The sequence below is a fragment of the Salvelinus namaycush genome, chromosome 28 (genome assembly GCF_016432855.1).
Source record: "Salvelinus namaycush isolate Seneca chromosome 28, SaNama_1.0, whole genome shotgun sequence".
NCBI classification, from domain to species: Eukaryota; Metazoa; Chordata; class Actinopteri; order Salmoniformes; family Salmonidae; genus Salvelinus; species Salvelinus namaycush.
In genome coordinates this window covers 928,749-943,839 of record NC_052334.1, presented here as the reverse complement: position 1 = coordinate 943,839, position 15,091 = coordinate 928,749, and the positions used below count along the sequence as shown (strand labels likewise).

Sequence of the window (15,091 nt, the reverse complement as noted above, 5' to 3'; positions counted from 1 at the left end):
AACACCAAGATTGGCAAATTCGCCACTGGCAATCTGTGCTCTTCACAGATAAAAGCAGGTTCACACTGAGCACATGTGACAGACGTGACAGAGTCTGGAGACGCCGTGGAGAACGTTCTGCTGCCTGCAACATCCTCCAGCATGACCGGTTTGGCGGTGGGTCAGTCATGGTGTGGGGTGGCATTTCTTTGGGGGGCCGCACAGCCCTCCATGTGCTCGCCAGAGGTAGCCTGACTGCCATTAGGTACCGAGATGAGATCCTCAGACCCCTTGTGAGACCATATGCTGGTGCGGTTGGCCCTCGGTTCCTCCTAATGCAAGACAATGCTAGACCTCATGTGGCTGGAGTGTGTCAGCAGTTCCTGCAAGAGGAAGGCATTGATGCTATGGACTGGCCCGCCCGTTCCCCAGACCTGAATCCAATTGAGCACATCTGGGACATCATGTCTCGCTCCATCCACCAACGCCACGTTGCACCACAGACTGTCCAGGAGTTGGCGGATGCTTTAGTCCAGGTCTGGGAGGAGATCCCTCAGGAGACCATCCGCCACCTCATCAGGAGCATGCCCAGGCGTTGTAGGGAGGTCATACAGGCACGTGGAGGCCACACACACTACTGAGCCTCATTTTGACTTGTTTTAAGGACATTACATCAAAGTTGGATCAGCCTGTAGTGTGGTTTTCCACTTTAATTTTGAGCGTGACTCCAAATCCAGACCTCCATGGGTTGATAAATTTGATTTCCATTGATAATTTTTGTGTGATTTTGTTGTCAGCACATTCAACTATGTAAAAAAAAATGTATTTAATAAGAATATTTCATTCATTCAGATCTAGGATGTGTTATCTTAGTGTTCCCTTTATTTTTTTGAGCAGTGTATATTCTTAATCCATTCCTTACTTAGATTTACGTGTATTTTGGGTATATGTTGTGACACTGTTAGATATTACTTGTTAGATACTACTGCATTGTCAGAGATAGAAACACAAGCATTTCGCTACACCCGCAATAACATCTGATAAATATGTGTATGTGACAAATAACATTTGATTTGATTTGGAATAGAGTTCCATGTAGTCATGGCTCTATGTAGTACTGTGCGCCTCCCATAATCTGTTCTGGTTATGAAGAGAAGAGACCTCTGGTAGCATGTCTTGTGAGGTATACATGGGTGTCCGAGCTGTGTGCCAGTAATTTAAACAGACACCCCGGGGGTATTTAACATGTCAATACCTCTCATAAATACAAGCCGTGCTGTTTTCTAACAGTAACATGCCTGTTGTGTAGCCAGTGAGGGCATGTTTGTGTGGGTTGGATAGAATATTTGATCTAGAAAGAAATTCCTCTGTCTTTGACTGATATTGCCGTGTGCTTGTGTGCATGTGTCTGTCTGTCTGTCTGTGTGCGTGTGTCTGTGTCTGAGTCTGTGTGTATCTGAGTCTCTGTGTGTGTCTGAGTCTCTGTGTGTGTGTGTGTATGTCTGTGTGTGTCTGAGTCTCTGTGTGTGTCTGAGTCTCTGTGTGTGTGTGTGTATGTCTGTGTGTGTCTGAGTCTCTCTGTGTGTGTCTGAGTCTCTGTGTGTGTCTGAGTCTCTGTGTGTGACTGTGTCTGAGTCTCTGTTTGTGTCTGAGTCTCTGTGTGTGTCTGTCTGAGTCTGTGTGTGTCTGAGTCTCTGTGGGTGACTGTGTCTAAGTCTCTGTGTGTGTCTGTGTGTGTCTGAGTCTCTCTGTGTGTGTGTCTGAGTCTGAGTCTCTCTGTGTGTGTCTGAGTCTCTGTGTGTGTCTGAGTCTCTCTGTGTGTCTGTATGTGTGTGTGTGTGTGTTTTAGCAGTGAAGCCCTCTCTCTATCCAAGCATCACTGCCTTCAAATCTGACAGCACAGGTGAGTGACCCTTCCCCTAAACCCTTCATCGTCATCATCATCATCCTCTCCATTGGAACACACATACTCTGTGCAACTCTTCTCCAGGATGTTGTTGTAAAGGAGAATGTATTTTCAGTTAACTAACCTGCTAAAATAAGGGCTAAAGCAGGGCTCTCCAACCCTGTTCCTGGAGAGCCACCCTCCTGTAGGTTTACAACAGGGCTCTCCAACCCTGTTCCTGGAGAGCTACCCTCCTGTAGGTTTACACCAGGGCTCTCCAACCCTGTTTCTAGAGAGCTACCCTCCTGTAGGTTTACACCAGGGCTCTCCAACCTTGTTCCTGGAGAGCTACCCTCCTGTAGGTTTACACCAGGGCTCTCCAACCCTGTTCCTGGAGAACTACCATCCTGTAGGTTTACACCAGGGCTCTCCAACCCTGTTCCTGGAGAGCTACCCTCCTGTAGGTTTACACCAGGGCTCTCCAACCCTGTTCCTAGAGAGCTACCCTCCTGTAGGTTTAAACCAGGGCTCTCCAACCCTGATCCTAGAGAGCTACCCTCCTGTAGGTTTACACCAGGGCTCTCCAACCCTGTTCCTGGAGAACTACCATCCTGTAGGTTTACACCAGGGCTCTCCAACACTGTTCCTGGAGAACTACCATCCTGTAGGTTTACACCAGGGCTCTCGAACCCTGTTCCTGGAGAGCTACCCTCCTGTAGGTTTACACCAGGGCTCTCGAACCCTGTTCCTGGAGAGCTACCCTCCTGTAGGTTTACACCAGGGCTCTCCAACCCTGTTCCTAGAGAGCCACCCTCCTGTAGGTTTAAACCAAGGCTCTCCAACCCTGTTCCTGGAGAGCTAAACTCCTGTAGGTTTTAACCAGGGCTCTCCAACCCTGTTCCTAGAGAGCTACCCTCCTGTAGGTTTACACCAGGGCTCTCCAAACCTGTTCCTGGAGAACTACCATCCTGTAGGTTTACACCAGGGCTCTCCAACCCTGTTCCTAGAGAGCTACCCTCCTGTAGGTTTACACCAGGGCTCTCCAACCCTTTTCCTGGTGATCTACCCTCCTGTAGGTTTACACCAGGGCTCTCCAACCCCGTTCCTGGAGAACTACCATCCTGTAGGTTTACACCAGGGCTCTCCAACCCTGTTCCTAGAGAGCTACCCTCCTGTAGGTTTAAACCAGGGCTCTCCAACCCTGATCCTAGAGAGCTACCCTCCTGTAGGTTTACACCAGGGCTCTCCAACCCTGTTCCTGGAGAACTACCATCCTGTAGGTTTACACCACGGCTCTCCAACACTGTTCCTGGAGAACTACCATCCTGTAGGTTTACACCAGGGCTCTCGAACCCTGTTCCTGGAGAGCTACCCTCCTGTAGGTTTACACCAGGGCTCTCGAACCCTGTTCCTGGAGAGCCACCCTCCTGTAGGTTTAAACCAGGGCTCTCCAAACCTGTTCCTGGAGAACTACCCTCCTGTAGGTTTACACCAGGGCTCTCCAACCCTGTTCCTAGAGAGCTACCCTCTTGTAGGTTTACACCAGGGCTCTCCAACCCTGTTCCTAGAGAGCTACCCTCCTGTAGGTTTACACCAGGGCTCTCCAAACCTGTTCCTGGAGAACTACCATCCTGTAGGTTTACACCAGGGCTCTCCAACCCTGTTCCTAGAGAGCTACCCTCCTGTGGGTTTACACCAGGGCTCTCCAACCCTTTTCCTGGTGATCTACCCTCCTGTAGGTTTACACCAGGGCTCTCCAACCCCGTTCCTGGAGAACTACCATCCTGTAGGTTTACACCAGGGCTCTCCAACACTGTTCCTGGAGAGCTACCCTCCTGTAGGTTTACACCAGGGCTCTCCAACCCTGTTCCTAGAGAGCCACCCTCCTGTAGGTTTAAACCAGGGCTCTCCAACCCTGTTCCTAGAGAGCTACCCTCCTGTAGGTTAACTCCAACCCTGTTCCTAGAGAGCTACCCCCCTGTAGGTTAACTCCAACCCTGTTCCTAGAGAGCTACCCTCCTGTAGGTTAACTCCAACCCTGTTCCTAGAGAGCTACCCTCCTGTAGGTTAACTCCAACCTTGTTCCTAGAGAGCCACCCTCCTGTAGGTTAACTCCAACCCTGTTCCTGGAGAGCTACCCTCCTGTAGGTTAACTCCAACCCTGTTCCTAGAGAGCTACCCTCCTGTAGGTTAACTCCAACCCTGTTCCTAGAGAGCTACCCTCCTGTACATTAACTCCAACCCTGTTCCTGGAGAGTTCGCCTCCTGTAGGTTAACTCCAACCCTGTCCCTGGAGAGCTACCTACTGTCATGTACGTTCTCGCTCCAACACCTGATTCTTCCGATTAACTGGTTGATTGGTTACAACTGGGGTTGGAGTGAAAAGCTACAGGAGACGGAGGGTTGTAGTGATGTGTGTGAGGGGGGCATTCCCTCTGCGTGCCAGGCCTGTCCATTACTGCTGCTAATGGCTGGGGTAGTCTTGTCCTGGGCTGGGGTAGTCTTGTCCTGGGCTGGGGTAGTCTTTTCATGGGCTGGGGTAGTCTTGTCCTGGGCTGGGGTAGTCTTGTCCTGGGCTGGGGTAGTCTTTTCATGGGCTGGGGTGGTCTTGTGCTGGGCTGGGGTAGTCTTGTCCTGGGCTGGGGTAGTCTTGTCTTGGGCTGGGGTAGTCTTGTCCTGGGCTGGGGTAGTCTTTTCATGGGCTGGGGTGGTCTTGTGCTGGGCTGGGGTAGTCTTGTCCTGGGCTGGGGTAGTCTTGTCTTGGGCTGGGGTAGTCTTGTGCTGGGCTGGGGTAGTCTTGTGCTGGGCTGGGGTAGTCTTGTGCTGGGCTGGGGTAGTCTTGTGCTGGGCTGAGGTAGTCTTGTCCTGGGCCGGGGTAGTCTTTTCCTGGGCTCGGGTAGTCTTTTCCTGGGCTCGGGTGGTCTTTTCCTGGGCTCGGGTAGTCTTGTCCTGGTCTCGGGTAGTCTTGTCCTGGTCTCGGGTAGTCTTGTCCTGGTCTCGGGTAGTCTTGTCCTGAGCTCGGGTAGTCTTGTCCTGAGCTCGGGTAGTCTTGTCGTTATGGCAGCTGCTGCAGCTCCACACACACGCACACACACGCACACACACACACACACACACACACACACACACACACACACACACACACACACACACACACACACACACACACACACACACACACACACACACGCACATAGGCCCACACACACGTAGGAGTTTGATCATCCTTTAGTGGTTCGGTGACAAGAGGAATGCTTTCATTTACACAGTGGCCGACCACCGTGCCAAAACACACACCACTGTGTCGACACAGCAGGACATGAATGTGCGTGTTCTCGCTGCAGGTGAAGTGTGAGGTGATTGTAGAGATTGTGCCTAGGTGATGTATTAAACTGTGACCTCATGCCCAGCCAAAATAAACACACTGACTTCCCAATGCACCTTGGGTAAGGAGACCAGCAAGCTACTATGTGTGTGTGTGTGTGTGTGTGTGTGTGTGTGTGTGTGTGTGTGTGTGTGTGTGTGTGTGTGTGTGTGTGTGTGTGTGTGTGTGTGTGTGTGTGTGTGTGTGTGTGTGTGTGTGTGTGTGTGTGTGTGCAGAGCAAACTTCAAACGCAGTAGTCACAAACCTTCCTAGTAGCCTTGTGCTCTCTCTCTCTCTCTCCTTCTCTCTACCTCTCTCTGTATCTCTCACTCTGTCTCTCTCTTGCTATCTCTCTTTGTCTCTCCCTGTCTCTCAAGGGCGTTATTGACATGGGAAACATATGTTTACATTGCCAAAGCAAGTGAACTAGATAATAAACAAATGTGAAATAAACAATTAAAATTAACAGTAAACATTACACTCACAAAAGTTCCAAAATAATAAAGACATTTCATATTATTAGATAATCATATTATGTATATATACAGTGTTGCAATGATGTGCAAATAGTTAAAGTACAAAAGGGAAAATAAATAAACATAAATATAGGTTGTATTTACAATGGTGTTTGTTCTTCACTGGTTGCCCTTTTCTTGTGGCAACAGGTCACAAATGTTGCTGCTGTGATGGCACACTGTGGTATTTCACAAAGTAGATATGGGAGTTTATCAAAATCTGGTTTATTTTCTAATTCTTTGTGGGTCTGTGTAACCTGAGGAAATACACTACTGTTCAAAAGTTTGGGGTCACTTAGAAATGTCCTTGATTTGGAAAGAAAAGCTTTTTTTTTTGGTCCATTAAAATAACATACAATTGATCAGAAATACGGTGTAGACATTGTCAATGTTGTAAATGACTATTGTAGCTGGAAACGGCAGATATTTTAAATATAATATCTACATACAGTTGAAGTCGGAAGTTTACATACACTTAGGTTGGAGTCATTAAAACTCGTTTTTCAACCACTCCACAAATGTTTTGTTAACAAACCATAGTTTTGGCAAGTCGGTTAGGACATCTACTTTGTGGATGACACAAGTAATTTTTTCACCAATTGTTAACAGACAGATTATTTCACTTATAATTCACTGTATCACAATTCCAGTGGGTCAGAAGTTTACATACACTAAATTTCCTTTAAACAGCTTGGAAAATTCCAGAAATTATGTTATGGCTTTAGAAGCTTCTGATAGGCTAATTGATATCATTTGAGTCAATTGGAGGTGTACCTGTGGATGTATTTCAAGGCCTACCTTCAAACTCAGTGCCTCTTTGCTTGACATCATGGGAAAATCTAAAGAAATTAGCCAAGACCTCAGAAAAAAAATTGTAGACCTCCACAAGTCTGGTTCATCCTTGGGAGCAATTTCCAAACGCCTGAAGGTACCACGTTCATCTGTACAAACAATAGTACGCAAGTATAAACACCATGGGACCACGCAGCCGTCATACCACTCAGGAAGGAGACGCGTTCTGTCTCCTAGAGATGAACGTACTTTTGTGCAAAAAGTGCAAATCAATGCCAGAACAACAGCAAAGGACCTTGTGAAGATGCTGGAGGAAACAGGAACAAAAGTATCTATATCCACAGTAAAACGAGTCCTATATCGACATAACCTGAAAGGCAGCTCAGCAGGGAAGAAGCCACTGCTCCAAAACCGCCATAAAAAAGCCAGACTACGGTTTGCAACTGCACATCGGGACAAAGATCGTACTTTTTGGAGAAATTTCCACTGGTCTGATGAAACAAAAATAGACCTGTTTGGCCATAATGACCATCGTTATGTTTGGAGGAAAAAGGGGGAGACTTGCAAGCCGAAGAACACCATCCCAACCGTGAAGCACGGGGGTGGGAGCATCATGTTCTGGGGGTGCTTTGCTGCAGGAGGGACTGGTACACTTCACAAAATAGATGGCATCATTAGGCAGGAAAATTATGTGGTTATATTGAAGCAACATCTAAAGACATCAGTCAGGAAGTTAAAGCTTGGTCGCAAATGGGTCTTCCAAATGGACAATGACCCCAAGCATATTTACAAAGTTGTGGCAAAATGTCATAAGGACAACAAAGTTAAGGTATTGGAGAGGTCATCACAAAGCCCTGACCTCAATCCCATAGAACATTTGTGGGCAGAACTAAAAAAGCTTGTGCGAGCAAGGAGGCCTACAAACCTGACTCAGTTACACGAGCACTGTCAGGAGGAATGGGCCAAAATTCACCCAACTTATTGTGGGAAGCTTGTGGAAGGCTACCCGAAATGTTTGACCCAAGTTAAAAAATGGAAATGCAATGCTACCAAATACTAATTGAGTGTATGTAAACGTCTGACCCACTGGGAATGTGATGAATGAAATGAAAGCTGAAATAAATCATTCTCTCTACTATTATTCTGACATTTCACATTCTTAGAATAAAGTGGTGATCCTAACTGACTGACCTAAGACCGGGAATTTTTACTAGGATTAAAAGTCAGGAATTGTGAAAAACTGAGTTTAAATGTATTTGGCTAAGGTGTATGTAAACTTACGACTTCAACTGTAGGTTGCTAGATCGAATCCCGGAGCTGACAAGGTAAAAATCTGTCGTTCTGCCCCCTAGGCCGTCATTGTAAATAAGAATTTGAATTTGTTCTCAACTGACTTGCCTAGTTAAATAATTAAAGAAAATAAGCGTACAGAGGTCCATTATCAGCAACCATCACTCCTGTGTTCCAATGGCACGTTGTGTTAGCTAATCCAAATGTATCATTTTAAAAGGCTAATTGATCATTAGAAAACCATTTTGCAATTATGTTAGCAGAGCTGAAAACTGTTGTGCAAATTAAATAAACAATAAAACTGGCCTTTAGACTAGTTGAGTATCTAGAGCATCAACATTTCTGGGTTCGATTACAGGCTCATAATGACCAGAAACAAAGAACTTGCTTCTGAAACTCGTCAGTCTATTCTTGTTCTGAGAAATGAAGGCTATTCCATGTGAGAAATTGCCGGCCTTTCTCAATAGCAAGGCTATGCTCACTGAGTCTGTACATAGTCAAAACTTTCTTTAAGTTTGGGTCAGTCACAGTGGTCAGGTATTCTGCCACTGTGTACTCTCTGTTTAGGGCCAAATAGCATTTTAGTTTGCTATATTTTTTTGTTAATTATTTCCAATGTGTCAAGTAATTATCTTTTAGTTTTCTCATGATTTGGTTGGGTCTAATTGTGTTGCTGTCTTGTGGCTCTGTGGGGTCTGTGTTTGTGAACAGAATCCCAGGACGAGCTTGCTTAGAGGAGGGACTCTTTGTCAAGGTGTACGCTACTGGTGGAGAAGTCAGCTGCAGGAGAGCAGAGAGTTGTGAACAGGCGCACACTTTGTTAAGGCAGAGGCAATAAAACAGACAGACGCCACTGTGTCTAAACCTCCAGCCAACGGTAAAAAGTGCAATGCGCGAAACAGTCACAAAAAATGAGCAAATGTTGTACAATAAACATCCATCGTGAAAAGCCACGGACTAACGGGAAAAACCCAGCCTGGCGCGTACACACGAACACGTAACAAAAAACAATTTCACACAAAGACATGAGGGGGAACAGAGGAATAAATACACGCAGTGTGATTGGGGAATGTAAACCAGGTGTGCAGGGAACAAGACAAAACAAATGGAAGAATGAAAAATGGAGCGGCGATGGCTAGAAAGCCGGTGACGTCGACCGCTGAACGCTGCCCGAACAAGGAGAGGAGCCGACTGTAATATTTGTGTTGTGGAGAAATGACCAGGCAGGAGATGGAAGTACAGTTAGTTTTCGTTTAGTCAAAACCTCTCGTGCTCTACAGTTCCCAGGGCACAATAGTGCGCATGTGCATTTCCTATTAGGTGTAGTAACGTAACACTGTCGTAATACATCACCGCTTAGTAACAGCATAGTAACTAGATACTACACCGAAGTCGTGACACTCTTCTCCAGGTTGATCTCTCTGTTGGTGATGGCTTTGTTACGGAAGATTTGGGAATCTCTTCCTTTTAGGTGGTTGTAGATTTTAACGGCTCTTTTCTAGATTTTGATAATTCCCGGGTATCGGCCTAATTCTGCTCTGCATTATTTGGTGTTTTACGTTGTACACAGAGGATATTTTTGCAGAATTCTGAATGCTGAGTCAAAATTTGGTTGTTTGTCCCATTTTAGAGAATTCTTGAGCAGAACCCAGACCTCACAACCATAAAGGGCAATGGGTTCTATAACTGATTCAAGTATTTTTAGCCAGATCCTAATTGGTGTGTTAAATTTTATGTTCCTTTTGATGGCATAGAAGGTCCTTCTTACCTTGTTTCTCAGCTCATTCACACCTTTGTGGAAGTTACCTGTGTTTCTGATCTTTAGGCCGACGTACAGTACCAGTCAAAGGTTTGGACACACCTACTCAATACAGGGTTTTTCTTTATTTTTACTGTTTTCTACATTGTAGAAACATAGTGAAGACATCAAAACTATGAAATAACACATATGGAATCATGTAGTAACCAAAAAAGTGTTAAACAAATCAAAATAAATTGGAGATTCTTCAAAGTAGCCACCCTTTGCCTTGATGACCGCTTGGTATACTCTTGGCATTGTTTTCTTCGTGTATTTCTGTACTGTTTTAGTGTTTCACCATAGTGAAGGTGTATTTTCTGGTTCTCTCTCACTTTCTCAACTCAACGTTTCGGACTAACAGACACTCACTCTTTCTGACTGACAGACAAACAGTGATGTAGTTGTATTCTAAAGGACTCTCTGTTTCTTGTATTTCTGTGTTTCAGTATCCTATAAGATTAGTCCAAGAGCAGCCCAAAACTATCTGTGTGTGTGGCTGAAACCGCCTAGCCAAATCAATACATTCTCACACGTTTATCACATGGTCAGCTCAATCCATTACCATTGTTTCTGCAACATTGTGAACACAGGTCGACTTGAGCATTCACCAAGGCATACTGTTCACCAAGGCATACTGTTCACCAAGGCAAACTGTTCACCAAGGCATACTGTTCACCTAGGCATACTGTTCACCTAGGCATACTGTTCACCTAGGCATACTGTTCACCAAGGCATACTGTTCACCAAGACAAACTGTTCACCTAGGCATACTGTTCACCTAGGCATTCTGTTCACCAAGGCATACTGTTCACCTAGGCATACTGTTCACCAAGGCATACTGTTCACCTAGGCATACTGTTCACCTAGGCATACTGTTCACCAAGGCATACTGTTCACCTAGGCATACTGTTCACCTAGGCATACTGTTCACCTAGGCATACTGTTCACCTAGGCATACTGTTCACCAAGGCATACTCTTCACCAAGGCATTCTGTTCACCAAGACAAACTGTTCACCTAGGCATACTGTTCACCAAGGCATACTGTTCACCTAGGCATACTGTTCACCTAGGCATTCTGTTCACCAAGGCATACTGTTCACCTAGGCATACTGTTCACCAAGGCATACTCTTCACCAAGGCATACTGTTCACCAAGGCATACTGTTCACCAAGGCATACTGTTCACCAAAGCATACTGTTCACCTAGGCATACTGTTCACCAAGACAAACGGTTCACCAAGGCATACTGTTCACCAAGGCATACTGTTCACCAAGGCATACTGTTCACCTAGGCATACTGTTCACCTAGGCATACTGTTCACCAAGGCATACTGTTCACCTAGGCATACTGTTCACCAAGACAAACTGTTCACCAAGGCATACTGTTCACCTAGGCATACTGTTCACCAAGACAAACTGTTCACCAAGGTATACTGTTCACCTAGGCATACTGTTCACCAAGACAAACGGTTCACCTAGGCATACTGTTCACCTAGGCATACTGTTCACCAAGGCATACTGTTCACCAAGACAAACTGTTCACCTAGGCATACTGTTCACCTAGGCATACTGTTCACCAAGGCATACTGTTCACCAAGGCATACTGTTCACCAAGGCATACTGTTCACCAAGACAAACGGTTCACCAACATGATTCACTGTATACAGCTGTGATCATGTGCCTATTCCTAGGGGTGGGTGCGTGGTACACGGGGCCTGTAGTCGTCACGGTGATACACCCGTTCACAGGGCGACAGCTTGGCGACCTGAGCTTCAACCCCAGCAACCGCATCACCGTGGTTACCAAGACAGAGTTACAGTATGACTGGTGGGAGGGAACGCTAAACGGACGGACCGGAATCTTCCCCGCTAACTTCTTGTCCTACCCCTGAACACACACACACAAGTCTGTCACACACATCAACACTTACATTGCTGGGAAGGATGTTTGAACACACTACTTAGACACACACATCATCACACTATGGAAATACACACCAATTAATGCACACATACAGTGCCTTCCGAAAGTAATCAAACCCCTTGACTTTTTCCACATTTTGTTACGTTACAGCCTTATTCTGAAATGGATTAAATAAATACAAATCCTCAGCAATCTACACACAATACCCCATAATGACATCACAATACCCCATAATGACATCACAATACCCCATAATGACATCGCAATACCCCATAATGACATCACAATACCCCATAATGACATCACAATACCCCATAATGACATCGCAATACCCCATAATGACATCACAATACCCCATAATGACAAAGCAAAAACAGGGTTTTAGAAATGTTCGCAAATGTAAAAAAACAACAAAAAAAACATCTTTGCTATGAGACTCGGAATTCAGCTCAAGTTCATCCTGTTTCCATTGATCATCTTTGAGATGTTTCTACAACTTGATTGGAGTCCACCTGTGATAAATTCAATTGATTGGACATGATTTGGAAAGGCACACATCTGTCTATATAAGGTCCCACAGTTGACAGTGCATGTCAGAGCAAAAACCAAGCCAAGAGGTCAAAGGAATTGTCCGGAAAGCTCCGAGACCGGATTGTGTCGAGGCACAGATCTGGGGAAGGGTACCAAAACATTTCTGCAGCATTGAAGGTCCCCAAGAACACAGTGGCCTCCATCATTCTTAAATTGAAAAAGTTTGGAACCACCAAGACTCTTCCTAGATTGGCCGCCCGGCCAAACTTAGCAATCAAGGGAGAAGGGCCTTGGTCATGGAGGTGACCAAGAACCCGATGGTCACTCTGACAGAGCTCTAGAGTTCCTCTGTTGAGATGGGAGAACCTTCCAGAAGAACATCCATCTCTGCAGCACTCCACCAATCAGGTCTTTATGGCAGAGTGGCCAGACGGAAGCCACTCCTCAGTAAAAGGCACATGACAGCCCGCTTGGAGTTTGCCAAAAGGCACCTAAAGACTCTCAAACCATGAGAAACAAGATTCTCTTGTCTGATGAAACCAAGATTGAACTCTTTGGCCTAAATGCCAAGCGTCACGTCTGGAGGAAACCTGGCACAATCCCTACAGTGAGGCATGGTGGTGGCAGTATCATGCTGTGGAGATGTTTATGTACACACACTACTCGCCATACTGCCATTGTTACGATGCTGGATCAACTTATTTAATATTAAATAATATTTTATCTTAACAAACCTGTATGGGTTTCTCTTTGGATGTGTGGATATTTTTAAATAACCTGGTGTAGTTTCTCTTCTGTCCAGAAGAGGGCGATGTATATCTACTGTCAGTCTGTATCCCCATTTCCTACCTTCACCTCATTCTTTTTTTATTTCACCTCATTTAAAAAATAAATTAAAAAATTACCTTTATTTAAACAGGTAGGCTAGTTGAGAACAAGTTCTCATTTACAACTGCGACCTGGCCAAGATAAAGCAAAGCAGTGCGACACAAACAACACAGAGTTACACAAGGAAAAAACAAGCGTACAGTCAATAACACAATAGGTAACCGCAATAATAACCTTATATGCCCTGTCATGCATTTAAAAGCATGGGATTGGTGCAAGCATGGCTGGTCAAGATGTCAAATAGGTATATAGAGGCATTTTAATTACATATATGAAGAGTGCCTTGGTCCTCCTTTCTTTTTGATGACCAATTTACCCCTTTTACCAAAGAGCACCTTCTGTCTACCAAAATGTACTATTGTGGACCTTAGTAGCGCTTCCCTTCCTCCTCTTTCTACGATGTCATAGAGGTGATTTCGTTCTAATTCCCCATGTCCACGTGACAATGCACCACTAAGCACTCGCTTTGTTTGTACGTGTGAATGGATTTGGGTGAATGGATTTGTGTGAATGGTGAATGATTGTCCCAGGGTGACTAAGTCTATTATTGCAGAACAGGAGGGTGATATGCACATCCTAAACTCCTAAACCACCGGTGCAGATAAAGAAATGAGGGGCCCACACACACACACACAGAATATAGTTCCCCAGTTTCATCTTCGTCAAGGGTAATAATATACCGGAGAGCAACTATACTCCATGTGAGGATCCCTAATTTCCTTATAGTTGATTCTTGCCCCTGGTAGGGTAACTTTCCCCAAATTCCCTGGTTTCCCAGAACTCCTGGTTGGAGGATTCCCGGATTTGCTGCTTATTCCCTTGTAATACCAGGAACCATCGAACCAGGATTTCTGGGAAACCCGGGGGAGGTTACCGGAATTGTGCAACCCTAGACCCTAGTCAGACAAACACACATTCTTATGAAATTGAAAAATCTTTTATTTTATTTTTATTTAATAGCAAAGAACAGGAAATCTACAGACTACAGGAGAACATTCCTCAGCCTATAAGAACACACAACAGCACATAATGAGATACAATTGGTCATTTCAACAGCGTGACCCTGCCACCGGACAGGACAACATTCCTACACATAACTACAGGCATCTGATTTCAATACCAAACATACAGCAACAAGACCACACCCTTTATGATAAGACAGCCCCCCCCCCCCCGCACCCCCCCATCGAAAGTCAACTTGATATGAAACACAGTGTAGAAATGTTAGCAAGGTGCAAGGGAGATTCATGATTGTGCAAGGATAACAAGGATTGTGCAAGGATAAGAAAATGCACACACAGAACCTTCCTGCAGAGCTGTTCACACAATGCTACATTAGCAATGTTTCCTCACATCTCACACACGCAAGCCTCTGCAGGCTGTGGGAGATACAGGATCAAACCTATAAAACACTAAAACCACGGTCGTGTTCAGTAGGGCACAACGTCTCAAAATGTATTGCAATGTTTATGGTTCAAAGTTCAGGTAGTACCTCCCAGTTTATTGTGTTCTGTACCAACTGAGCACCGTGGAACTTCAAATACATGTATCTACAGCATGTGTGTGTTTGTGTACGTGCAGTTTGAGTCCGTTTGGATCCTGTGGGTTGTGGGAGGGCTTCTCTGGGTCTCCCAGCAACGGGTAGGCTTTGCCAGCTGGGGTATCCGCTGAGCACCTGTCAGGAAATACACACACAAATCTCAGCTGGAAAGACGGTAACCTACAAGAGTCCACTAATTCCTCAGAATGTGTGTCTCTACTGAACATGCTTCTGGGACCAGGACTCTGGTTAGCAGGCCACAGACTGGGGGTTACGGTTACCCCACTGGGCACAAACTGGTTAAATCAACATTGTTTCCACATCATTTAATATATATATATATATATATATATATATATATATATATATATATATATTTAATGACGCGGAATCAACTTGGGAAACTGAATGGATTTGCAAAAAGTCATCAACCTAATGGATTCGGGGGGGGGGGATTTTATTCCCAACTTTTAACCTAAATCAACTGACATGGTCAAATGCTTTGTTTATTTCTTGTTGAATTCACGTAAGCTGACAGACAACTCAATCAAATATAAATCAATATTAGACGTTTAACTGGTGTCTG

General features: G+C 45.1%; 1 protein-coding gene across 6 annotated transcripts in view; it reads right to left on the bottom strand.

Moving 5' to 3' along the window:
- Window positions 1-13,886: 13,886 nt before the first annotated feature.
- Window positions 13,887-15,091, bottom strand: part of LOC120023062 (solute carrier family 22 member 6-like) — a 25,853-nt gene continuing 24,648 nt past the window's right edge. For all 6 annotated transcript variants that reach the window (XM_038967015.1, XM_038967013.1, XM_038967009.1 and 3 more), the window contains one exon: window positions 13,887-14,640. In XM_038967015.1, coding sequence (XP_038822943.1) covers window positions 14,516-14,640 — 125 coding nt within the window. In that variant the 3' untranslated portion in view covers window positions 13,887-14,515. The remainder of the gene's footprint in view (window positions 14,641-15,091) is intronic.